Genomic DNA, 26,047 nt, shown 5'->3' with positions numbered 1-26,047 from the left:
GAATGATGGGGAATGGAAGGATTTACCATTCAGTCAGAACTGAAGAAGCTTCTTGGTGAGAAGCGAAACGTCTTCAAGCAAAACAGGTAAGTCATTGCCTTTTGAAAGAAAGCACCTTTGGAACAACCATGACCTGGACAACTGAGAATCTCAGAGAGACTTGGAATTTTATACTGGTCCATAGAGCTTTTACAGCCCTCTCTAAGCAGTTTAAAGCCAGCATATTGCCCCCAACAATCTGGATCCTTGTTTTACTGATCTTGGAAGGATGGAAGGCTAAGTCAACTTTCAGCTTGTCCCAATTGAACTCCCTGGCTGTGGGCCAAGTTAGCCTGCAATACTGCATTCTAACCACAGCACCATTAATAGGCTTTGGAGGGTTTCCCCCCCCCCCTCTTTATAGCCTCTGATCTAAACTATTTTTATTTTAAATATTTCTTTTACTAGCATTTCACCACATTCAATCTGATCCTGTTCCATCCTTTTCAAGTTATCCTGCAAACTGATAGATCTCCTAGTCCATTTGCATAATTTTTTGCAAATTTCATTGGCTTGGAAATATAAAAATGGCAGGACAAATGTTAAGCTGGATTCACTTCCAGCTCAGTAGAATGTAAATAAATCAGTAAAAAGTATAGCGGGCAAAACAAAGTTGGAAAAAGGTTAATAGATAATCATATCAGGAAATAAAAGGCACCTGTGAAACACAAAGCTTATGCTGACACTGAATATAATCTTACAACAGGGTAAAGTACTGAAGGAATAATTCTTTATATCAAGAATGTAAAATATACAATAGGCTACATTGAAAGATCATTGAGGGTGGCAGTATCTGGTCACAAATGTAAATGGAATCCTGATCAAAATACTGAGGGTACGGCCGAGATGGTAAAATACATCAGAAATGCATGCAAAAGGGAACATGTAAGTAAATCATGCTCCAGGTATGATGAATTATTTTCTAGATATAACTGTCTTAGAATGTTTGGTCTTAAAACCAACTAGAGTGGAGGCAACCTTGGATCTCACTGATAACTACAGCAAGATGCAACCATTGTGGAATCAGTATGAAACAGAAAATGTCATATTTAGCATACATCAGTAGGTAATTGCCTGCAGGATCTGAAACATTTGATTACAAATTGGGAGCCTACTAAAAATGATTGCCCTTGTGAGACATCAGATAGGAAATTGCTCTAGCAAAAAAAATAGATCTTACCAGTCAAACCAAGTTTAGTGCCAGGGAGAGGTAACCAACAGACCAATTTTAGAAAGAAGCCCAGGGGAGATCTGGGAAATTATAGGCTAGTCAACTAATGTCTGTTACAGAGCATAGATGATCAAGTCTTACTGAAAACATGGATTTTACAAAAATTCAGTGTGCCTCATCAACCTTTAAGTTTTTGTTACCATCTGTAGTGCATTTGATTTTCAAAGTTTTTGAAAATCCCTCTTCAGTGGTTCTTTATAAACTTAATGACCAAATGGCTGAAAGGATTTACTTTTTTGTAGACTGCTAACAAGAAATTAACATTCTCAAATGAGAAAAAGTAGGATGTAGAACTTTTCAAGTTTTTGTGTTGGGACCATTAAGTAAATTTGAGGCAAACAAGGAGTGGGTTATGTTTGTAGCTGGTACTATTCAGAGTGGAACTACCTTTTTCATGAATGGCAAATACCATTCAGTTCAAGAAGCTGCAAAATAATACACATTAGAACACACACTCATACACACCCTTGTTTTAGATGACAGTGAATGAATTTGACAATTCAGTAGATAGATTTTTGGGTCGTAATGGATAGCAGAACTCAGGTGGCAGTTGTGAAAGGCAAATTCCATACTATGGGGTTATTAAAGGGATTGAAAGTAATAAAAAGATCAACACTGCAATGTTAAACAAACTGACAACTCACCTGTACAGATGGTCCTTAATTTATGACTACTTGCTTAGTGGCTGAAATTACAATACACCTCTCCAAAGTGACTTGCAACCTAGTTTTAAAATTCCGATGGTGGATTTCTCCCTGCAGTCAGATAGCATTTTGGGTGCTTGGCAACCAGCCTGCATTTTATAGGATTCTGCAGTCATATGACTGTGATTTCTGAGTTTTTTAGCCAGAAAGTTGTTTGCTTATGATTTCTGGCAAAAAAACAGCCATCAGGTACAACGGGCCTGTTCAATGCCATGGCATTCATTTACCAATCACAGCCAAAAAAAGGTTGCAAAATTGAGCATGGTCACAGAGTGACTTGCATAATAACTATGATTTATGGCCGAATGCCACTTGCAATCAAGGACTACCTGTACCATTTAGTCACTTCACACAGCACATAACTTGGTGGAAGGTACTATTTCAAAATCCACTGAAGGGCACTATATTGGATGGCTTTATAAATGTAGTTTAGACAACTTTATAGAAATGGCTATTGATCTTAAAACACCTCTTGAGTTAGGGTAACAGGCTTTCAAACATCAGGTGCTGGGGGGGGGAATAGTAGGATATGGGTAGATCACCTCCTGCTTTAAGCACCTCAAAGGTGTCTAGTTGACTACTGTGAAAGTGTTGTACTTAAGATCCAGCAGAGCTCTATTGTGTTCTTAAATGCTAAAGTACTTAGCAAGATATTAAGATATTACACCTCAAGCATTGCTAACCCTCCAGCATCAGAATCAAATAATTATTAAAGAAATGAAACACAATTTATATTACGGCATGTTTTCAGCTTGCAGTAGAAAGATACAAACTTATACAATAATTTTTCAGATAGGTAACCTTGCTTTCTAAGACAGCACACTTTTTTGCTTTGTATTTTATAACTGCATGTTTGTTACAACTATTTAAGAACCATACAGAAGACATCCTCTACCTTGGCTGAATTTCAGTTATGCTTCCTCACTCATATTACACTCATGTTCAGAAATTCCATTCAGATATAATGAAAATAATTATGTATTAATAGATCATACAACATCAAAGCAGGGGAAAAAATTAATAGCTTTGATAGTAAATTAAATGTCTTACTCCAGTCTATGAATTTTGAGATTGTCTCTTTGCATCATACATTTGTATGCCGTGTCACTTCAAGATTATAAGAGTCCTGGCTCCATTAATATATAAAAAGTTATAAAAGGCAGTCAAAATGGCAGGTGTCAGCTTTTTTAAAAAATAAAGCTGTTTAGCTATTTAAATAAGGCTTGAGATTATTCCAGTTATTTAAGAAAAAAGGCCTATAAAGTAATTGCTGATAATGAAGACTTCTGTTTCTTTCCTGCACCAGAAACAATTCCAAAATAAAAATATTTGCTTGTGCAAATCAGCAAAACATAACATTGGGGGATGCTCATGAAATGATATGCCATCAACTTACATTCTTATCTCAGAAAAATCTAATGTTAAGTTTAAATTAAATTCTAATGCATACAACACCCTTCATTTATTCTAAAAAAATATGTACAGCATATTAATAGTATGCAATATGCAAAAGCCTTGTTGCTGATGGCAACTTTTACCCTTCCCTCCCACCTTATTCACATGTGTACCTCTACTAAAACAATTACACCACTAAGCCTGTTAGTTTTAAGGAAATTAGAACTTGTAGACTTTTGTGTAGGGGCTCCATTCATTGGATTCTGAATTGTAGACTTCAACTGTGTTTAGAAACTCATTGCCGTCAAATCCTCCCACTGCATAGATAGTATTGTTCACTGTTGCAAAACCAGCATTGCTTCTTGGTGTGGTCATGCTACCCATCATCTTCCACTCATTCTTAGCAGGGTCATACATTTCCACACAGCTGACTGCATGTGAGCCGTCAAAGCCACCACCAACAAAAAGTTTTCCTAGGAAGCAAATAAGAATAGAAATTTGAAGAACTTGTGTCCCAATAAATTCCCAAAGATGCAAAATCTCAATTGTCCACCAAAAAAAAAAGCTTAATACCTAAAAAATGTAGTTTTCTTTGAAACTTGGACAAACTAAGTCCTGCCAAATTGTTTTAGGTCAGTCAGTTTGGAATACTTTAGCTCAGTGCTTTTTTTGTAAAAGAAAAAGGTGCCGGAACTCACACATCATACAACCCACCTTGCCTACCCTACAAGGTTCCATCCCCAAAAGGTGCCAAAACTCTATTCTGAGTGTTCTATGAGAAAAAAAGCCCTGCTTTAGCTGTTCTGAAATTGGGCTAAATATCCTATTAATAGGTAAGTCCAATTTGTGTTGTCTTCCTCTTCCCTCCCGCTAAGCTGCTCCCAGTACAGCATAACCCAGGGGTCAGCAACCTGAAACACTGAAAGAGCCACTTGGACCTGTTTCCCTCAAAAAAGAAAAAACTGGGAGCTGCAAAATGTGTGCACAGATGCGCGCGCAGAACAGCAGGCTTGATTGAAGAGTGGAGCCTAAGTCGAGACATGCACCAGCCCTGCCCCTGTCCAGCTCTGGTATGGATGGCTCTGCTGTCCTGGCTTCTCCTCCCCTTGGAAAAGACTGCTCTCCCCCCACCCTGCACTCTCCCTCTCTGGTACTTTCTTCTTTCCACCTTTTGGCAGGAAGGTTCCTGGAGAAGGAGCTGCTGCAGCAAATCTTCCGAGGCTTTGCAAAAGAGGGAGGCAGTGGTGGGATTAAAATAAAATGGGGGGGGGAGGTTGAGGAAACCCTACAGACACCTACATCACAGGGGGAGCAAGAAAGGCAAGATTGGGGAGAGGAAGAAAGCTTTCAGGAGTTGCACAGCAGGCAGCTGCTGCCTGCTCTCAGAAATCACCGCGGTGGGAGTGGAAAGAAGTGGGGGAGCGCCTCTCTCCCCAGTCCAAGCAAATGAAAGAAAAGTTGAATACAGTGACTGGCAGGCAGGGACCGCGAGGAGCAGCCAGGATTGGAGGAGCAGAAGTCAACACTGCCAAAGAGGAGGAAGGAAAGGAAAAGTGGGGGTCTTAGTCATGCCCACTTTTCCCCCTTTTTCCAATGACCAGTTGCAGACATCCATGTGTCAGGTTTGGAAGTCTCCGTTTAAGTGTCTCTGTGTGCACAGACATAGGTTGACTCCTCGTCTCCTGCCCTTGCTGCCTCTCCTGTGGAGAGGCGTTTGCATCTCTGTCTCTCTGCCACTCAAAGCCATCGTGCAGCTCGATTCTTGAAGTGGTTTCAATTGGCCCCTTCATTGCCAAGTGTCCCCATGGAAGTCAATGGAAGTCCACGGCGCCTCAAAAGGCTAGCCGCTGCGCCTCCAAGTCTGTTGGTTTACCAGCGAACCACCACCTCATCTCCTGCCCTTGCTGCCTCTCCTGTGGAGACACATTTGCATCTGTGTGTCGATCCCTGTGGGTCTGACACACGGTGGGGGGGGGGACAACACTGGACCGCTGCCTCCCTACCAGACCTCCCCTGCGGGACATGGCTGCCGCCAGGAAGCCCAATAAGTGGCCCATGCAGACTGCGGCCCATTGGCTGAGCCAGCTCTGGGACACCCCCAAAGTCAACTAGTGGCTCAGTATGGCTCTGACATCGTCGGCACAGCCGGAGCATAGAGGAGCCAGTGGAGGCGGGCCAGCAACGCCGGGGTGAGGTGTCCCCATGGTTTGTGGCACCAACAGGGCGAGTGACAAACTGGCGTGGCAGCTGTGGGAAGAGGAATGCTCGCAGGCTGCGGTTTAGAGTGGAAGGTGGTGTGGAGCTGCAGGAGGTGGTGGCTCACTGGTAAAACCAAGACTTGGAGGCACCGTGGCTGGCCTTTTGAGGCACCGCGGACCTCCATTGACTTCCATGGGGATGCCTGGCAACGAAGGAGCTGATTGGGGCCGATTGAAACCGCTTCAAGGATTGAGCTGCAGGATGGCTTTGAGTGGCAGAGAGAGATGCAAACATGTCTTCACAGGAGAGGAAGCAAGGGCAGGAGATGAGGCGGTGGCGGTGGCTTGCTGGTAAACCAATGGAATGGTCTCTCTCTCTCTCTCTCTCTCACACACACACACACACACACAGAGAGAGAGAGAGAGAGAGAGAGAGAGAGAGAGAGAGAGAGAGAGAGAGGAGAGAGGAGAGAGAAGGGGGAAAAGAAGAAGGGGGTCTGGCAGCGCCCGAGACTCCATATGCTGGTTAGAAACAACTCCCCCTACCCCATCTGACTAACCCACTCACCTTTCTAGCAGTCCTCCCGTCTCTTCCTCCACTGCTGCCACGTGCAGTTCGAAGAAAAGAGGTTTGTGGGCAGTCCCACAAACCAAGGAACTTCAACCAATCAATTCTTAAGTTTTTTTTCCCGTGGCTCCCCTCTGGAGCCACAGGTTGCTGACCCGTGGCATAACCTATTGATCCATGGACTTTTTTCTCTCTGTAGATCTTTCCTCCTTCTCCATAGCAGCTGATGCCCTAAGTTTATTACTTCCCATCAGCTACCGATTTTCTTGGTGCAACATATCCCACCAAATCCCTACACTAAGCTCTGATACCTTCAGTTATTTCCTATAAAGCCATTTCTGCCAAGAGCAAAGCGGCATATTTCACCAGTGCATGGAACAAGGCACTCCAAAATAAAAGCATTTGCGTTAAGATATGGATTACTTAAATGCAAATGTTTTGTTACATGCAACAGTTAACACACAAAATAGTTTATCCTGCAATTTATTCCACTGCTACATGGAATCCTACTCAGGTATATCTCATTAATATCACAAGTATAGATCTCTGAATGGCAATAAGTAGGAAATACTTTTTTTCAAGTTTCATTTTTGTAGTGAAGAGATAATTTGAAGTAGCTTGATTTTCAGATTTTTCAATCATATATATGCACATATACACGTGCACTCTATACTTCCTATCTTTGTAACAAGCCAGTGTATCTGAAGTATCTATCTATATTCAACTTGATGTTGTAGTACAGAGGCTGACTAAAATAACATGGAAGCGATGCTGCATGCTCACAAATCCCAGGCATTAAACAATTGTTAAAGCCAAAATTTATAGTATTTCTCCAATACCATGAGCTTACCGTCAAGAACAGCAACACCAGCTCCACGCCTAGCCACATTCATTGATGCAATTAGCGTCCAAGTATTGTTTTCTGGATTGTAACATTCTACACTGTTAAGGCAATTCCAAGACTCAGCTCCTCCAATGATATACAAATGTCCACCAAGTTCACATACAGCAGACTGGTGTCTACCTATAAAGACCAAAGGAGGAAAAAAACAACTATTTTAGCATCTAGGTTCTTGTCTAAGATTCTGTCACTTAAGCATTCTGGTAAATGCAGCTTTATTTTATTTTACTTGCATCATATAGTTTTTCCTAGATTAAATTTTTAGGTGCATAAACATGCCATTGGTAAATTCTGATACCTTCTACAGGCAAAACAAGTAAAATCTGCAAGAAGAGAAAATAAATCACTCCAAAATGTAAAGAGATTATGAACTTACGGATATTTAGCGAAGCACAGCTTGTCCAAGATTTTGTTATAGGATCAAAGACATCACAGTTTTTTAATCCCTTCTGTCCATAAGGATCTGACCCACCAACAATATACAGTTTTCCATTCAGTGCACATACTCCTGTTCATCCAAAAGGAAAAGAAGAAGTTACAATTTGCAAGTTTTAAAATAGGTAGCTTTATAGAGCATGAACAGATATCTACCTGCATTGCAACGGTTAGTTCTCAATTCCGGAACTGGAATCCAATCATCTATTTCGGGATCATACATCTCCCCACAACTTAAATCATCAGAGTGTCCATTTGATCCACCAACAACATACAGCTGTCCCTGAGTTGCAGAAATACATGTTGTTGAGACGATCTTTTAAATTATATTATCTCTAAATCTGTGCATTAATAGAGGCTTTTAAATCAGTACAATGAAAACCACTAAGAGCATAATGGCCTAGTATTAAAGGCTTATCTCAAAGCCCAAAATAAAATATTCCCCTGCAATATTGATCCCCTCCCACTTGAGAATCCTACTTTCCTACCTCCACCTAAGCTAACATGCTGCAATTGTTAAAGCAGGTTTCAGCAGGGAAATGAACAGATGTAACCATGACTGTTTACTTCACAACATACCATCAGAACTGCCATCTGGAATCGAGCTCTTGGAGTCCTCATTGGTGCAATGAAAGACCAGCAATCTGTTTGTGGATCGTAGCATTCCACAGTGCGCAAACATTCTTGTCTGTTGTAGCCACCTTGTTGTAAAAAGAGCATACGGAAGATGTATTCTCGGATTAGTGAAATACTGTGTTTAAAAAGCTTAGACAATGTGTGACCCTCCAAATTTTTATGAACTCGAACTTGCTGTTAGCCAGGATATCTCCAGTTCCAAGAGTTGAAGAGCAACATATTGCTCAGTGGAGGTATAAGTATTATGGTGTTACCTGCAGCAACCAGCTTGCTGTTAAGTTCTGCTGTTCCCAATCCAGATCGAGCATACTGCATAGGAGACATCACCTTTTCTATAAGATCGTTTGGTTGAACCTCAAAACTCAAACTTTTCATCAATCGTGGAGTACTAGTTGGGGAACTCTGTGGACTGTTACGACCATGAAGAAATATCACACAAAAGACACCATCCAGAACAGCAAGACACAAATAGGTGTTATCTGAAAAGCAAAACATACATTTCAATTCCACTACACCAGACATGTCAAACACAAGGCCCGGGGCCAGATCCGGCCCGCGAAGCCATCCTGGAAACAGTGAGGGAACGGCCCCCACTGCCTTGGCCCTGGCCCAGAGACCCTCCTCCTGCCAGAGACCCTCAGATCTGTCCCACTCCTGCCCAGGCCCCCATAGGCACCCTTGATGCGAACGATGTAGAGCTGGCCACGCCCACCCAGTAGGCCATACGCACTCTAGCCACACCCACCCAGTAGACCACACCCATCCAGGCCACACCCACCCGGCCCCCTGAGGGCAACCGCAATGCTGATGCGGCCCTCAATGAAATTGAGTTTGACACCCCTGCACTACATCAAGGTTTTCACATCCTTCTCTCTAAATGTGTTGTAATTCTAAATACCTTTAAATTATTCAAGGAAAAAGAATCTCTTATTATGTACATGGATAGTTGTTTGCTTCCTCCCACTACTTCTGTTTTAACATGAATGAAATAATCTAGAGTAAAATCGGCAACAACAAACTTTGGCTTACTTGAGGTCTTCTCTGAAGCAACAATTTTCCACTCGTGTTTAAGATTCTGCACTGCTGCATTTGGTGAAAGATTTCCAGAAGAACTGCTACTTAACTGCTTGAGATCATTCTCACGGAGTGGCCTTTTCTGCAAAATCAAAAGGCAGCTACAGAAACCTAGCCAAAGAGCAAAATTTGCTCTACCTTTGTTTTCAGAATTATTTTTATTGCTGTGGAGCCTCATCCAATAGCACAGCTACACAGGTAAATTGGCGAACACAGCAAGATGAAACAGTTAATGCTTCGTTTATCCACAAAATAATGTTCTCCTCCATTTAATCAGTTACTATCCTCAACTTCACAGATCTACTTTCCATTAAAAAATACAATTCCCTGCACTCTTCCAAAGTATATCAACTCTGGATTTTAGGACAGATAATCCAATTTCAAATGAAATAATTTTATTCCTTACATCAAGTCAGCATTTACCAAATTCAAGGTATCACAAACTGTATTCATACATGATAAAAGCCATTGGTTCACCACTCACAAACCCAATCTAACTAAATTACATATTTTAGCACTATATAAATCACCTACTTTAAATCTATATTATTTTTACTTTTAAATGGTTTAAACCTACCTACTGCACCATTTTCTCACTAACATAAATTTCCCACCTTGCCTGTAAAACCTATCAGCTAAGATTAGGGGATCTATTTTTTTTGAATAAAGTTATTCTATAATACAGCTTCCTATTTCCCTTTCTCCTGTTTCTATTTCTTCTATTTCTCCATATTTTTCATGACTGCTTGTTTTAATATCCTAACCTTTTCTTTTTACTCCTCTGCACTAAATTCAGTGGAATTCGACATGCATCTTAACACCCTTTACTCTCTTCAAATATTAAATGCTAGTGAAAAACTTACTAAATGGCCAAGAAACTAATATCATCTCATTCTAATTCTTGTAAATTCAGAATTCACTCATAATTAACTGTTAATGAATTTTGTTTCATACTTAACTGAAATGTGAAAACATAACTTTATTACCAAGTCCAGAAAACAAGATTGTCATGAAATGAAACAAAATTTCCCACTACTTTCTGCCATATTTATCTAGAACACGTAATTTATTCCTGCAATGACAAACCTTTTTGCTCAAGTCACCCATTGTTTACACCAGGATTTCAAAATTATGTTACGATTTGATACCTAGCCACCTGTGACAGAAACATGTTCTATTCTCCAGTACTTCTGAATTGCCCGTTCTTTTCTCCTGAACTCTTGAGAAAAGGGGAGACTTGTTCTGCCACATTCATCTTCTCAGCATTTATCTTTCTATCTCATGGAAGCTTAAGTTAAATATCTAATTATATTCTTGGTTTCGCAGCATTTAGCATGTATTAAATGCATTATGGCATAGCTCAAAATTAGATGAGCCAGGAAGACACAACTGTTCTAAGTATGAATTTCCCTAGTCTTCTAAACTGTAAATGTCTTTTCATTATAATACACAACATTGTAGTTGTGTTGTACTACTCTACCCAGCTTTACCTGAGGTTACCTCAGACCATGTGCATTTTGTACCTGCACAAACTGAATGTGGTCATCATCACTGCCATACACCTCAGCCTGTCCATCTAGTGGATTTCCATCAAGCAGCTTGTGATCAGCTGAGTAGTACAACGTTTGCACCTGCAAAACAATAGAACAGCAATCTGGCTATAGTCTCCATTGCTGCTTAACTAATGGTACATTGTATAGAAACTTCATAAGGATTCCAGGAGTGCAGCCTGATCTTCTCTTCATCTAGCAGAACGGCATTTTTTTTTAAAAAGGAGATTTTTCTCATGACAACAGATCTTCAGACACTGGATAAAGGATCCTTGTTTTCACAGCTCAAAAGAAATCTTCTTGACTTCTATATTCCTTGTTTCATAAATATCCAAATGTACAACAAGTATAATGTACATTATCTTTCAGAATAAATTGTACAAATTTCTTTTTGCAAATCAGTTTTGAAATATGTAAATCAAACACTTATGTTTTATAAAAGGGAATTCAAAAAAGATAATGGAACTTTTCATTTCAGGAACTTCTGTCGCACATTACTACATCTCAGATTAAATGTATTAATACTATAAGGGAAATTTGATTATATAACTGAGATTCTCAGGTATAAAAGAAGAACAGCAAACAATTGCTCTGGAAATTAAGGCTTCCCTCTGATGGCAACTAAATAAATTTCTCCAGACAATTTGAAATGTGAATCTCCAGTGCATTTCATTTTTAACCCAAATGGTTGAAGTTATGTTCATGAATTAGGCTATTTAATTATACAAAACTTTTCAATTGTTAAAATATCCTGTAAAGAAGTAAACACCATTAAACATCATCATCGTTCTCTGCCCACAGCGAATTTTCATAGGAGAACTGGGGCAGAACTGCTGCTTCTTTACGTGTCATTACACTTGAAGTTTCTTCTATGGTCCTTCAGCGATGAGTATCCTAGTTTTGTTAATAAACCTATGGGGAGATAAATCAATGGGGAGGAACAACCATTAGAACCTTTGGCCTATTTTCTCTCTTTAAGTAAAACCTGTAAAAAGAATACATTAAGAACAAAGCAAGTTTCAAACCACCTCCCCAAATTTAAAATGAAGACAACTGCTTTATTTGAAGTTGAGTAAAGAAAACTGTGACAAACACAGAAGACCAGCTCGAACAGTAGTTTAAGCAGCTCACCTGAAACCCCCCTAGTTTCTCAGCTTAGGGATACCTATAGTAAAATTTAAATTCTTCATAGCTTTGTTTTAAAAGACACAAAAAAAGAAGGGATCATCCTTAATTTCAGAAAAATGTAGTAGGTAAAGATGGTCCAATCTCATGTTCCTAAAACTGACCTCTTCCATCAGATCTTCAAGACAGTCTCCGTTTTCCCAAATGCTGCGCTGTACCCAGTTGATTACCTTTGTGTACAGCTTGCCATTGCTGGGCAAGCTAACATTATCTTCAAGCATAACCTCCAGCTGAAATAAAAAAGAAAAACACACTGTGGCCACTAAATCAACCCTAAATTCACACTAGTTAAGAGAGCCTACAACCCCAAACATTGTAAATGTGATAAAGATTTCTTCATTTTTGATGGGCTATACTTTTACATATATTTTTGTATAATACAGAACATATACAGACTTCACATTTTTAACAGGGAAGAAAGTTATCAATGTAATCTAAATAGCAATTAGCAATCGAGCATGGGTATCTTTTTTGCATTGAACACAGGCAGTATAGAAGGATAAGAGATTTCTTGCCAAATTCAGATTTACCATGAACCAGCTAGAAATGTGGCTAATAAATGACAGCACATACTTGCTATCTCAAAAGATACAACCTAGAAGATATTTCAAAATAAAAAGCAGTAATGAAACTTAGCACTCTATGGCTATTGTACTGAATCATTCAGAACAAGCTATGTCAAAGATTTTGAACAATATATTTTAGTCTTCTGTGAACAGTTAAAGTAAAATAATAAATAAAAATTGTGTTAGTCTTCCTCAATTCATTTAAGCCCTTGGTGGTTTTCATCTATGATGTGGTATGAATTGCTATTTGCTGTTTTAATCTATATCCATTTCTAGTAGTCCTTCAGTTAGGAAAACTGAGCCCGGAATTTCAGTTGTAAGTTGTTGTAGTTGTTAAGTGAGATAGTATGTGACTGCTTTGTTCAATGACTGCAATCCTGGCAATTGCCTATATGGTCATTAAGCATTTACACAAGTCATTAAGCAGTGTATGGGATGTCTCAGGGAGTGGAGGAGGTGGTCCTGGGAGGCCTAGCATGGATATACTATAACTAATGAAGGTATGATAAATGTGGAAGAAATTGTATCTGCCAAGAGAGAGAAAGTACTGAAAATACTAAAAATAATAGAGGAGGTTTGGAAAGTTAGGGTTTACTGGAAATAAAAGAGAAATTGGCTAAACTAATTAAAAGATATGCTCAAGTTATAAGATGTTAGTGAATTTCACTGTTATCATTGTGCAAATGACCTGAATTCTGGGCTTGTATGTCACAGCGAGCAACAGTAAATGGCTTGGGAAAATCTATACTAAACATGCTTGTTATCTTTTCTTGCTGAGGTGGCATTGTTACAAAACTGCGTATCTGCAAATTGTTTAAGATTACAAGTTTGTGCAATCAGTATTCCCAACTGTGCTAAGTAGGTGCATGGTGACTTTCATGCAACTATTTTTTTTAATTAGAGAAAGAATGCTGCTAAAAGTATACTTATTTACTTCCAAATGGTGTCATAATTGAATAAAAATTTAAATGCTTGTGTATGTCCCTGGTACTAGATAGGTTATTTGTCAACCTGGAACACTTAACTGAAGCAATTAATATTTATGTGAAAAACTTAACAAGATGATGGATGCGGAAGGAGGAAATGGGATAAGTACCTTTAAACGTGGCAGTTTGAGAAATTCCTCTTGGTCAGAGATCTGCAACAAATGCTCTTGAATGTAACCATCAATCTTGTTCAGTAATCGTAAATCACTCATGTTGCTTGCAAAGTTCCGATAAGAGATGCAACTTTCAACATTCATCCTGGACAGCAAATAATCTCCACAAACCTTTCCCCCCCCCACAAAAAAAGTATACAATTACGATATATTGTAGTTTGCAACTTCATTGTTTCAGATTTTACCAGATCCCTAGTCTGTATTCTATAGTTTGGTTTTTAAAATGACATATCTACAATCAATTTACAAAAAAACCCACCCTTGTAAGATACTGCCCCCCCTGTATCTTAGTCTCTTGCCCACTTTTTTCATTTTGAATATATTTTTCCCAAACTGTTTAATAAAAATATTTTTAAATAATTAAAATATGCACAAGATATTTTAATTCGCTGACCTGAATGCTACACAATACATTTCAAGTTATTTTTGGCTACATTGTCTCTAAATGATTTAAATGATTTTACTATGATTAAGAGAGACTTCTTATGGATGTTTTAACAATGTGCGCTACAGACTTTTATTTTCGTTTTGTTGCTATGTGTAATTATGATTAGTGTCCAGTTTGTCTATTAGGTATATCTTTTGAGTACAAGAAAATAACTTCTTAAAAGTTAATAAAAATGTATTATATGAAACTGGTCCTAGAACTGAAGTGTAACAGTGTGCCAGCAGTTATTCATACTATTTAACTTTGAAAAAGTGTTCAGTTTTTACATTTTAAGGTATGACCTAGTTCAATTCTTTGGGCATTCATGGATATATTTGTGTATCCTGGTATCACCATGGAAATGGCTTACCAATTTCCTAGTCTATATTTCAGCTTCAGCATTCCCTAGAACAGGGGTGTCAAACTCAATTTCATTGAGGGCCGCATCAGCATTGCGATTGCCCTCAAGGGGCCGGGTGGGTATGGCCAGGGTGGGGGTGGCTAGAGTGCGTATGGCCTACTAGGTGGGCGTGGCCAGCTCTACATCTTTCGCATCAAGGGTGCCTATGGGGGCCTGGGCAGGAGTGGGACAGATCTGAGGGTCTCTGGCAGGATGAGGGTCTCTGGGCTGGGGTCAAGGCAGTGGGGGCCGTTCCCTCACTGTTTCCAGAATGGCTTCGCGGGCCACATGAAACCACTTCGCGGGCCGGATCTGGCCCCCGGGCCTTGTGTTTGACATCTGCCCTAGAAGTTTCCTATGGTGAATGCTAACTAAGCCTGAACGTGCTCAGCCTCTGAACTCAGGCAAGTCGTTCAAGTTTTGCTATCTGCCAAAACCCCATTATACCTGTTTGACTCTCTCCATCTTCAGCCTCTTAGCTGCAGAGTACACATCTTTGACCAGTTCTTTATCGGCCTTTAATCTATTAAAATGATATAATTATTGTTCTGATTTATTCTGGACAGAGTATAAAGTAAAAATATTTGTAATATAGAAAAAGGATCACTCACTGAGCAGTGTAAGCATAATTTAACAAGACCTCAACAGCCTCTGGATTAAGATCATCAAATTTCACGTGAGAAACGCCATGAGAATCACTGTCGTTATTGAAGATTTCAAAAAGATAAGGACTGCAGCAGGCTAGTACTGCTCTGTGAGCCAACATTTCATGTCCACAGACCTTCATTAAAATAAAAGCCTGTTATTAAATTTGAAATAGAAACTATTCACCAAATTATAAAACTGCTAAGAGTAACTATAATTTGAGTGGTACATGATATACCAGAACACTTGGCAAAGCACTTTTATTTCTTCTTGATTTAAAAATATTAAAACAATTCTATCATAAACACAAATTTTAATTAAGACTTGGGACCAATCATGATCATAATTAGAAAACTGAAAGAGGCGTAAAAATAACCTCCAAGTAGTGTGAATGGATCTCACAATATGCAATAAAAGGCCACTTTATTAATGTCTTATTATAGTCCTTGAGTCATGACTGTAACGGAGCCTGCCATTCAAGGTTGTAAATCGGTCACCCATGTGACTGACCTAATTTTTTTAAATGGTCATTGCTTAAACAATGACCACCATGGCCATTAAGTGAAGCCATAGTTCACAATGGGTTGGTTTGGCTGAAAAATGGAAGTAAATTCACGTTTTTGGCAAAACTTCTCTAAATTGTGGTCATGTGACCCCAGGAAGCTGCAAATGGCCACAAATGCAGCCCAGATACTGAGCAGCTGAAATGTGGTCATATGATTATAGGCCTGACCATCGGAACTTCAAATTCAGGTTCGTAGGTACCCCTCCCAGGTAGGTCCATTGTAACTTCAACAGGTTGCTAAGCAACCAGCTGTAAGTTGAAGACCTATATCTATCTTTGAAATAAAATTACCAAAATAGATATCCTTACTTTAAAATATTTATGAATATTTTAGAAACTCAGCATTAGCAGGCACACTCTACCTGAAGCTTAACATCACAAAATTGGCCACTTTTGCGCAAAGCATTTAACTTGGCAACAGACGATTCGATGAAGTTTTCATCTTCAAACATCAAATACCCATTAGGAATCATTTTGCTGTTTCTGTGGCTGAAACAAAGAACAGCTTGTGATATTTAATATAAACTACTATAATCACAGTTCTTTTACACAAGGCCATCTTAAAATCAATAATAATAATAATAATAATAATAATAATAATAATAATAATAATAATAATTATTATTATTATTATTATTATTATTATTATTATTATTATTATTATTTAATTTTTATACCGCCCTTCTCCCGAAGGACTCAGGGCGGTGTACAGGGCAATACAATAAAATACAATATATAAAAATTAAAAGAAATATTAAATACAATAGCCCAATTCAATAGATTAATACAAGACGTTAAAATACCCCTAAACCCATCAGACCAGGCCGGCTTGTTCAAATAAATATGTTTTTAGGTCACGTCGGAAGGAGCGAAGGTCGGGAGCCGTCCGGAGCTCCACCGGTAAACGGTTCCAAAGGTCTGGCGCACCCACAGAGAACGCCCTCCCCCTGGGGGTCGCCAGTCGACACTCTTTGACTGACGGCACCCTAAGGAGGCCCTCTCTGTGGAAGCGCACTGGACGAAGGGAAGATGATGCCGGCAGCAGATGCTCCCGTAAGTAACCTGGACCCATGCCATTTAGGGCTTTATAGGTCGTAACCAGCACCTTGAATCTTACCCGGAGGGCAACCGGAAGCCAATGCAGCTCACGGAGTAGAGGTGTTACATGGGAGTATCAGGAAGCCCCCACCACCACTCGTGCGGCTGCATTCTGCACCAGCTGGAGCCTCCGAGTAGTCCTCAAGGGCAGCCCCATGTAGAGAGCATTGCAGTAGTCCAAACGGGAGGTCACGAGTGCATGAGTGACTGTGCGCAAGGCATCCCGGTCTAGATAGGGCCGCAACTGACGCACCAGGCGAACCTGAGCGAAGGCCCCCCTAGTCACAGCTCCTATATGATCATCCAAGGAGAGCTGTGAATCTAGGAGGACACCCAAGTTACGAGCCCTATCTACGGGGGGTAATATCTCACCCCCCCATAATTAACGATGGAATATTCTGAATTTCGCGAGACGCCGGCACACAGTCTTCTCAGAGTTGAGCCGAAGCCTGTTCCTCCCCATCCAGATCCGGACCGCCTCCAAGCAACGGGACATCACAGAGAGGGCATCACTGGGGTGGTTTGAGGTGGAGATAAAAAGCTGGGTATCATCAGCATATTGATGATACCCAACCCCAAAACCACGAATGATCTCACCCAGCGGCTTCATATAGATGTTGAACAGGAGTGGTGAGAGTACCAACCCGAGGCACTCCACAAACAAGAGGCCTCGAGGCCGACCTCTGCCCTCCTGCCAACACCGACTGCGAACGTCCCAGGAGGTAGGAGAACCACCGTAAAACAGTGCCTCCCACTCCCAACCCCCGAAGACGCCGCAGTAAGATACCATGGTCGATGGTATCAAAAGCCGCTGAGAGGTCTAATAGGACTAGGACAGAGGAACAACCCCTGTCCCGAGCCCGCCAGAGATCATTCACCAGCACAACCAATGCCGTCTCTGTGCTGTACCCGGGCCTGAAGCCCGATTGGTACGGGTCTAGATAATCAGCTTCCTCCAGGAACAGAGGGAGCTGCTGCGCCACCACACTCTCAACAACCTTCACAAGAAAGTGAAGGTTGGAGACTGGACGAAAGTTGTTTAAAACAGCTGGGTCCAGGACAGGCTTCTTGAGGAGGGGTCTCACCACTGCCTCCTTCAAGGCGGCGGGAAAACTACCCTCATTCAGAGAAGCAGTTATCACTGCCTGGAGCCAGCCTCGTGTCCCCTCCCGAGCCGAATAAACCAGCCAGGAGGGGCACGGGTCCAATAAACAGGTGGTGGAGCTCAGCCTCCCCATAATCCTGTCCACCTCTTCCGGAGTCACAGGATCGAACTCCTCCCAGATGACATCGACAAGATCACCCATGTTCTCACCGTCAGACTCTGCCCAGTATTACACCATAATAGTGTAAACTATACAGAAAATAATAAAATTCAGGTCTAGGCAAGCATTGTGGTGAATTATGCAGTAAATTTTTTTTTCATTTCTTGAATAGACCCAACAAGTTGCAAAAATGATACATCTAATTCAAATAGATACATTCTTTTTCCCTTCTTTCATAATTTCTGGTATCCCCCACATTATACTGAATCTGTTCCATGGGATTACATATTTAATGTGTGAATTTATGGCATAAATGCCATAAGCACATTAACATCAGAAAAGTATGTTTTTACATAATTGTCAACACAGAAAAATACAATCTTAAGGATGCTAATAAGTGCCAGTTACTAAAAACTGCCGGTTACTAAAAAGTACTGAGGAAAACTAAAAAAAATACTGTCTGAGCAACTCCCAACCAAAAATATATAAATATCAGAAATGATCTCTGTCCATGTACAAAGATAAGCTGGATCAGTATCTCCCCTTGACTGTAAATAAACTAATTTAAAGGACAAACATTTTTGCTGCTGTTGCTCTTCCTTCTGCCCATTGGCCAGAATGTTTTCTCCCTCTATATGTGCTAGGAGGCACATCAAACTAAAAAAAAAAAGAACTAGGAGATTTATCCTGACCTCTGAATTAAGTGAGATTATAACTGAGCATTCATTTCAGGAAAATAAAATTTGCCTTAACATAAATTGGGAAATCAATATGGGGAGGAAAGGGGCAATAAAAGCTTTTATGTCTCTCTTTTAATTGAAAATAATAGCTGTAAAGATGCTTGCTTTTGCCTTTTAATTTTAAAAATGAAAGCTTTTCAGCTTTGCGACTATTTGTTGTGCTTTACAAATGAGAGTATTACAAAAATTGGCATTATCTTTTCTCTCAATGATTATTTTTCAAGAAAAAGTAACCACCTCAGCAATAAGGACTTTTCAGAGTGTAGCATATGACTAAAGTAGCTGTCCCCTCTTTACTTTCAAGATCAGAAAGAAGAGTAAACCATGGAAGAATATCTTCTTTGCATGGATGGGGAAAGAGATGAGCAACTGTCCTCCTATTTGTCTATTGAGACTTCTTTATTCGTCACTATTGCAAACTTCTTTATTACAATTGGAGCTAAATGCAGCCTTGGTGGAGCAGTGGGCTAATGCCTCCTTAAGTAACACCAGCTGCCTTCAATTAGTGCAGGTTCGCATCTCACCAGGCTCAAGGTTGACTCAGCCTTCCATCCTTCCGAGGTAGGTAAAATGAGGACCCAGATTGTTGGGGGCAATTAAGCTGACTTTGTAATAATGCCGCTTGGGGGGGGTGTGAAAGCCCTAATAAGCAGGCATATACATATACATATACTACTGCTAAGCTTGTAATCCGCCCTGAGTCTTCGGAGAAGGGCGGGATATAAATGGAATTAAAATAAATATATAAATAAATAAAATTCTGTTTGATGTTTACATTTTTCTAGTATAGTAATTGCTTTCTTTTTTTACTCTGGCTTTAGTTTCAGAACATGGGAAAGTCTATCTACTTAAATATATACTGATTTATATTTACAATACATCACATGAAATACTATTTACAAGCATATATAAATGAATAAACTCACCAGTTAGATTTATGCTGTGATTTCAAAGTTAGGAGACTTTCAATAATCCACTGTGTGTTATTACAGGGTATGTCAATTTATATTCCTTCTAAGGAGAACACTGGTTTGGAAAAAATGCATGCAGCTGTAACTTCTAAACTGTTGATTCCAAAACTATCAGGCTTTAAAACGATGTAATCAAGTCCTTAAAAGCTATAGACATGAATTTCTTCTGTGATAGTCATGCATCATACTCTGAAACAAAAAAAACCCAAACCCAAATATGAAATGAATTTGGAATTTCCATGTTATTCAGATTTTCTAGTTATTTGAAGAGATCTATAAAAGTTACTTTTTTTCCTTGTGAACATAAATCCAGAGACAATTTTATAGTAAGTATATATTTTAAGATACAGCTACTCCACTTGAAAACTGAATCTTAGATCACTGTTATAATCACTAAATACTATTTTAGAATGTAATATGTTACAATTATCAACTTGAGCACAGGTCAGATTAAACAGCACAGCACTTGCTATATAAACATTATAGAAACTGGAAAAGAAATCTATCACTACAATTCAGTACATTGAAGAGAATTGAAAATTATGTTTTCCTAAAGTTTATTGTATTTATGTGGTTGCTTAGTCACTTTGAAATGGCTAAATGAACATCTACAAAAACAAATAATTTTCAAGCCTCTTCAATGTACCAAATTGCAGATAGAATTTTCCCCAATTTCTATACCATTTTTCAATAACTTAGACTTTTGAGGTTGAAGTAATACAAGTACTTTGATTTGAATTGGATGAACGGATATATATGACATAAGAAACTTTCAAGTAAAATTTTAGATGTTTAAAAAAGTATGAGATTTACTAAACAATGTTCTTGAAAGAGACATGTACCAATTCATGAAAATATTTAAAGTTATTATATAACCAAATGATAATTGAAAAGCTATGCATGTTTCATAATTTATGCATCTCATAATTAAACCCCAAGCATTAACAGCTGCAACAGTAAGTGAAATAAAAAAATAATTCTTCATATTTTTTTTAAAACAATTGTGTAACTTTATCCCTTCCTGTGCAGTTATGCTGCATCCAATTTCAAAAATAATTGATAAATAACCAAATGTGGTTATTTACAGGTGTGAAAATCTGAGTAGGTATTATGCTGAAAATGTACTTCAGGGGACAGGGGGCAAACATCTAACAACTAAGATCAAAGAAAAGTCAGAAAAAGTTGCACAATAGATTAAAAAAACCACTATCACTAATTATAATATTTCTAAACACAGTAACAATTTCTCAATGCCAGAATGTTGAGAAAATGCTGTTAAGAAAAGCCTGGATGAAAGTTGAGTACTGTATAAAACAGCAAGGCATTAACTGTCCTAGGAAAAAAAAAATTTTATTTTATTTATTTATTTATTTATTTATTTATTTATTTATTTATTTATTTATTTATTTATTTATTAAACTTATATACCACCCTTCTCCCGCAGGACTCAGGGCGGTTCACAAGGTTTTTTAAAAAATACAATACAACAATTACAAAAATTAAAAACAATTAAAATGATTACATTAACCTTGAATACATAAAAATCCCAATTAGAATCCAATTAAAACTCTCAGTCCAGGCCAGAAAGCTCAAAGAGCCAAGTCTTCAGGTCCTGGCGGAATGAGTGAAGGTCAGGGGCAGTCCTAAGCTCTACAGGAAGCTGGTTCCAAAGGGCAGGCGCACCCAGAGAACGCCCTCCCCCCCCCCTATTGTCCGCCGGCAATCTTTTGCAGGCGGCACCCTGAGAAGGCCCTCCCTGTGGGAGCGCACAGGACGAAGGGAGCTTGATGCCCGCAGCAGGTGCTCCCTCAGATATCCCGGACCCAAGCCATTTAGGGCTTCATAGGTCATCACCAGCACCTTGAATCTCACCCGGAGGGCAACCGGAAGCCAATGCAGCTCGCAGAGCAGAGGTGTTACTGGGAGTATCGGGAAACCCCCACCACAACCCGCGCGGCTGCATTCTGCACCAACTGAAGCCTCCGGGTGGTCCTCAAGGGCAGAATAGAACTGCACCTTAGTCCTTTTGTAAAAGAGGGCAGAAATAAAAAGTAATGGAAGTTGGAAAAAAAATCCCAGCTTCCTGACATTCATATACTATGCTTTTCAATATTGGTACACCATACCTTTCCTTAAACCCCTTCAACTATGCAACATGTGTGAAATTTAGCTCAAGTAGGCCAAATAAGCATAATATAATTATGACTGAACCTTTCTAGATTTATGCTGATTAAAGCAGCAGCACTAAGGCTGGGTTATCTTTTTCACAATGTATTCTTCCCATCTCACAACACTCTAGTTTCTGTTCAGCTGATATAAATATTTCACCCTATTAATTCTACCTCACAGAAATAGTTATTAACATGGAGGAGGGGCTGTGATACAGGTGTGTAAACTGTACTTTAAAAAAGCAGAATATTTGGATTGAGAAATTATAGTGAAGAGAAAGTTACAAACTCATTAAATGTAGAGCCTTTCCCAACAATTTTAAAGGAAAGAAACCTTCCTGTATTTTGAATCCTAGATTTTGTTTTAATACAGAATACAGCTATTTAGTTGTACTATTCAGGAACAAGCAAATGACAACATAAATTAATGCCAATATTTGTGCGAGGTTTATATTTTGACCACAAGGGAGAATTTACTACTTTCCTTACTTAAAATCCCAGAAATAACCATATACTATATTTCAGAAACATTCTGCATGAAGAGATTTGAGTCAATTATTTAATAAATTTAAGATATGGAAGACTAATAAAAGCTGTCTCCTTACTCCGCAGCTGTGCAACACACATCATACAGCTTTCATCTTTCAATTGGCTGAAAAAGAAAGCACACTAGCCAATCATATTTCTTCCACCAAGAAGCATATTGGAGTAGAGGATTTTCAATCCCATGAGCTGGCAACAAGATGCAGCAACGTTGAGAACGAACAAAGGAAAAGCATAAGAAAAAAAGCTACCAATAATGAACAATTCTTACCTTATAGCTTATTTTCCCCACTTCCTAGCAATTCTAATATTGCAATTCTAAAATCCTTGCCAATTCTTGCTTTCTTTCAAACAAGGATACTCCCTAACCCAGACAAAACAAGCCAAAAAAACATGTCTTAGCTTGCCACATGCCAATGCTTTCAGACATGGCCAATCATGAGAAAAAAAATATTCTTTATGATGAGTGCATCATTCTGGGAAAGGTCAGGACTTCTACCTGTATTTCAAGATTGTTTGAGGGATGACAAGTCAGATTTGCTGAAATACAAGAATTTAGACGCCTTTATTTCAAACCAGCCTTCCCATTTTAAATCACGTAGGTTATTTGACCGCAAAGAAGAATATCCTTTTGCCCTTGCATTCTTTTGAGGAAGAAATGTAAGCAATGGATAATAATCCCATCTCAGCAACTCAGTATTGAATCCTGATGAAACCTTTCAACTTAATGCTACAAAATCGGAGCGACCTTTGGTTTTACATTTTTACCGACACAAATAAAAATACTTTTCCTTCTTACTGTGATTTATGACACCACGATTAGGGGAACGCCCACTACTGCAACCATCCATGCTGAAATTAAGGGCATTACTGACACAGCAAAGACTCTTTTCGCTTCTTCCATTTCTCGGCAGAAGAAAGCTGCACCGAGTCTAAAAAAGCGACAATTTTTCCTTGGAGCGAATGAGAGGGGTCATCATGCTAAGAAAATCAAGGTGGAAACACCCCCCCCCCAAAAGGAATAAAATCTATGCATAATAAAGTTTAGACGCAGAAACATTTTTTTTCTTAGCAGAACCCCTTTCCGTTTCCACTGCGCATTTTATGGATCAAAGCAATCCACGTGCGTTAGCCGAGTACTGTCTCTAGTCTACAAAATGCTCCAAGCAGCCACTTTGCCACTTCTTTTCTTCCCACCTCTAAGGCTACTCGCGGCCAGGCGTGCTCCAGAGTACCTCCCTCGAGATCAGTGGTCTTCTATGCACAAGACTGCAACCTACGGACATTTTTTTTTTACCCCCTCGGAGACAAAAGCCCAACAGCGCTCCCAGCAACGGACTTCGGTGAAGCGCTAAACCGGAGCCTGTGAAAGACGCCATGGATCGCCTGCTGCCCGCCCTTTTCATACCTGCAATTGCACAATATAGACGATACCGTTCATATTGAGAACGTCCAGTCTGTAGCGAAGGAAAGGAGGCTTCTGCTTCCAAGTCGTGGGGCGCACCGTGGCACCTCAGAGGAACTACCAGACGGGAGAAGGGGGTGAGAAGGGACAAAAAAGACCGTGGAGGTGGGGGAGGAAAACAAAAACGGGAACGGCAGCGGCAGGAAGAGAAGGGCGCAACTCGTTCCGCCTCCCCTTCGCCGACCGACTCCGCGTGGCAGGGCAGAGGACCTTGGCGCGCAGTAACAACCGAAAGGCGGGAAGGACGAGCAAATCCGACGTCAGTCGTGACGAGGCAAGCACGCGTGTTTTTTCTTCGTCTTCTTCTCCAGCGGGGAGAGATTGACAAAAAGACCGCAACCACCTTTATCGCGCTCCGGCTCTCCGCCTTCTGCAGCCAGTCCAGCGAGAACCCGAGAGGTGCGTAAAAGACGTTGTTTTCGGCGCTCCGCCTCCTCGCAGGGGACTTTTTAAATATATATCTTCGGTAACCCTCCGCCACTAACTGAGATGATAGATTACAGCTCGTTGTGTGACGAATCAGATCACTCCGCGGGTTGCCGGCTGGACTTTAGCAGTAATAAAAAAAGAGTTCCGCCTCGCAACGATTCCGGCTGGGAGCTCCTCCTTCGTCTTTCTTCCCCCCTCTCCTTACTAATCCACCCGGCTCGCGACAAAGTGGGTCAGTAGAAGGAGGAGGGGGGAAGGTATGCGAGTTGTAGAGTGTTATTCTCCTCAGAGAAAGAGGAAGCCGCTGTTCTTCCTCTTTCCATCCGTTCGAAGGGGGGGGGGAATGAAGCGATTTTAATTACTGTGGTATCAAGGGGCCACTTGGAATTGCAGTCGCCTATTCGGCGTGTTTCCCCGTCGCTCCCAGGCTGAGGATGTGTTTTCATTGTTGGCTTCTAAATTTGTGCAGCAGCCCGATCCGTCCGCCTTTATATCTGAATTCAATTTTAACTCGAATAAAATAACATTTAACCAACACAAATTCGATCTTAAAATTCTAACGATTTGCGCTGTCTCGCTTACTTCCAGACGAGGCTGCTTAATTTTTTTTATTTTGTTACTTTTTTTGCTCTGTTGGCTTAAAATTAAGTTCCGGTAAAACTTCCTTCGGGTAGATGCCCTTCTGGCTGGAGTGGCAGCTGTTAGTGCGAGGGGCTTCAAAGATCTGTCCTGTGGCTTTGCAGATGCCTCCTTGAACCGGCAATCGGAAAAGAAAGACCGGTTGAACTGGGCAGACTGTTTTGAATAGACATTTGTGGGACCGCAGCCATATTAAGATTTGCTCTGTCTCCTACACGAAGAACAGAAACTCCTTTAGACATTCATTGTTTCGCTTATTACGGAGTTAAAATGGGGCTGACTGATTTGTGACTAAATACGGCTTTTAAATTCAGTTTAGGGTTCAGTGTATATTGAGCAGAGTCGGGCCGTTGGATTAATTCATACATCCCGGGGCAATGTGACAATTTAACCTGAGATTTTACTGACTATCCCTCATTTTAGCTGTTTTTCTTCCTTCACCGTATTTTTCCCAAAATCTTCTGAAATTTCGAAGTGAATCGTTAAATATAAACAGAGCAAGAACAAAGAGACGAAAGAAAACATTTTGAGTTTGCAATTGTAGAGAATGTTGCATGCACAGTTCACTTTTAATACGGCATAGTATTAAATGAGCAATTATTTTCACATACTGTTGTAGCATGAGTAAGCCCGGTTGTTATATTTTGCACACTTTAGCATATATTGTTTAATTTGTTGTATGAACTTTTACCAGTCGTAATTAAACCATGATTTAATATTCTAAACCATGAGATAATGGTACTACTGTAACTGTATAAGGTAAAGGTTCCCCCCCCCCCGCACATGCGTGCTAATCATTTCCAACTCTAGGGGCTGGTGCTCATCTCTGTTTGAAAGCCAAAGAGCCAGTGCTTGTCCGAGGACGACTCCGTGGTCACGTGGCCGGCATGACTAGACACCAAAGGCGCACGGAACGCTGTTACCTTCCCACCGTAGTGGTCCCTATTTTTCTACTTGCATTTTTACGTGCTTTCGAACTGCTAGGTTGGCAGAAGCTGGGACAAGTAACAGGCGCTCACTCTGTTACACGGCACTCGGGATTTGACCGCCA

The 26,047-nt window shown here is 40.1% G+C and overlaps 1 protein-coding gene across 3 annotated transcripts; it reads right to left on the bottom strand.

Annotated features, from left to right (window-relative positions):
* Positions 1-755: 755 nt before the first annotated feature.
* Positions 756-24,442, bottom strand: IVNS1ABP (influenza virus NS1A binding protein). 3 transcript variants are annotated; one of them, XR_014492135.1, is made up of 16 exons: positions 23,872-24,441; positions 19,708-19,941; positions 16,041-16,167; positions 15,080-15,249; positions 14,916-14,991; positions 13,579-13,752; positions 12,021-12,146; positions 10,705-10,812; positions 9,137-9,263; positions 8,362-8,586; positions 8,051-8,172; positions 7,628-7,754; positions 7,413-7,544; positions 6,986-7,159; positions 1,053-3,842; positions 756-1,017 (listed from the first exon to the last, which is right to left on the bottom strand). XR_014492135.1 is itself a non-coding variant. In XM_083359787.1 (15 exons), the coding sequence occupies exons 3-15, from the start codon at positions 16,149-16,151 to the stop codon at positions 3,589-3,591; spliced, it is 1,794 nt and encodes a 597-aa protein (XP_083215913.1). In that variant the 5' UTR covers positions 16,152-16,167; positions 19,708-19,941; positions 23,872-24,442; the 3' UTR covers positions 756-3,588. The 3 variants fall into 3 exon arrangements, 2 of the variants coding, with proteins under 2 accessions (XP_083215913.1, XP_083215912.1); XM_083359787.1 differs by having other exon boundaries at positions 756-3,842; positions 13,579-13,620; positions 23,872-24,442; XM_083359786.1 differs by having other exon boundaries at positions 756-3,842.
* Between the last annotated feature and the right edge of the window lie 1,605 nt (positions 24,443-26,047).

Source organism: Vipera ursinii (genome assembly GCF_947247035.1).
Source record: "Vipera ursinii genome assembly, chromosome: 3".
Taxonomy (NCBI): Eukaryota; Metazoa; Chordata; class Lepidosauria; order Squamata; family Viperidae; genus Vipera; species Vipera ursinii.
This window is presented reverse-complemented; position numbering and strand designations above follow the sequence as displayed.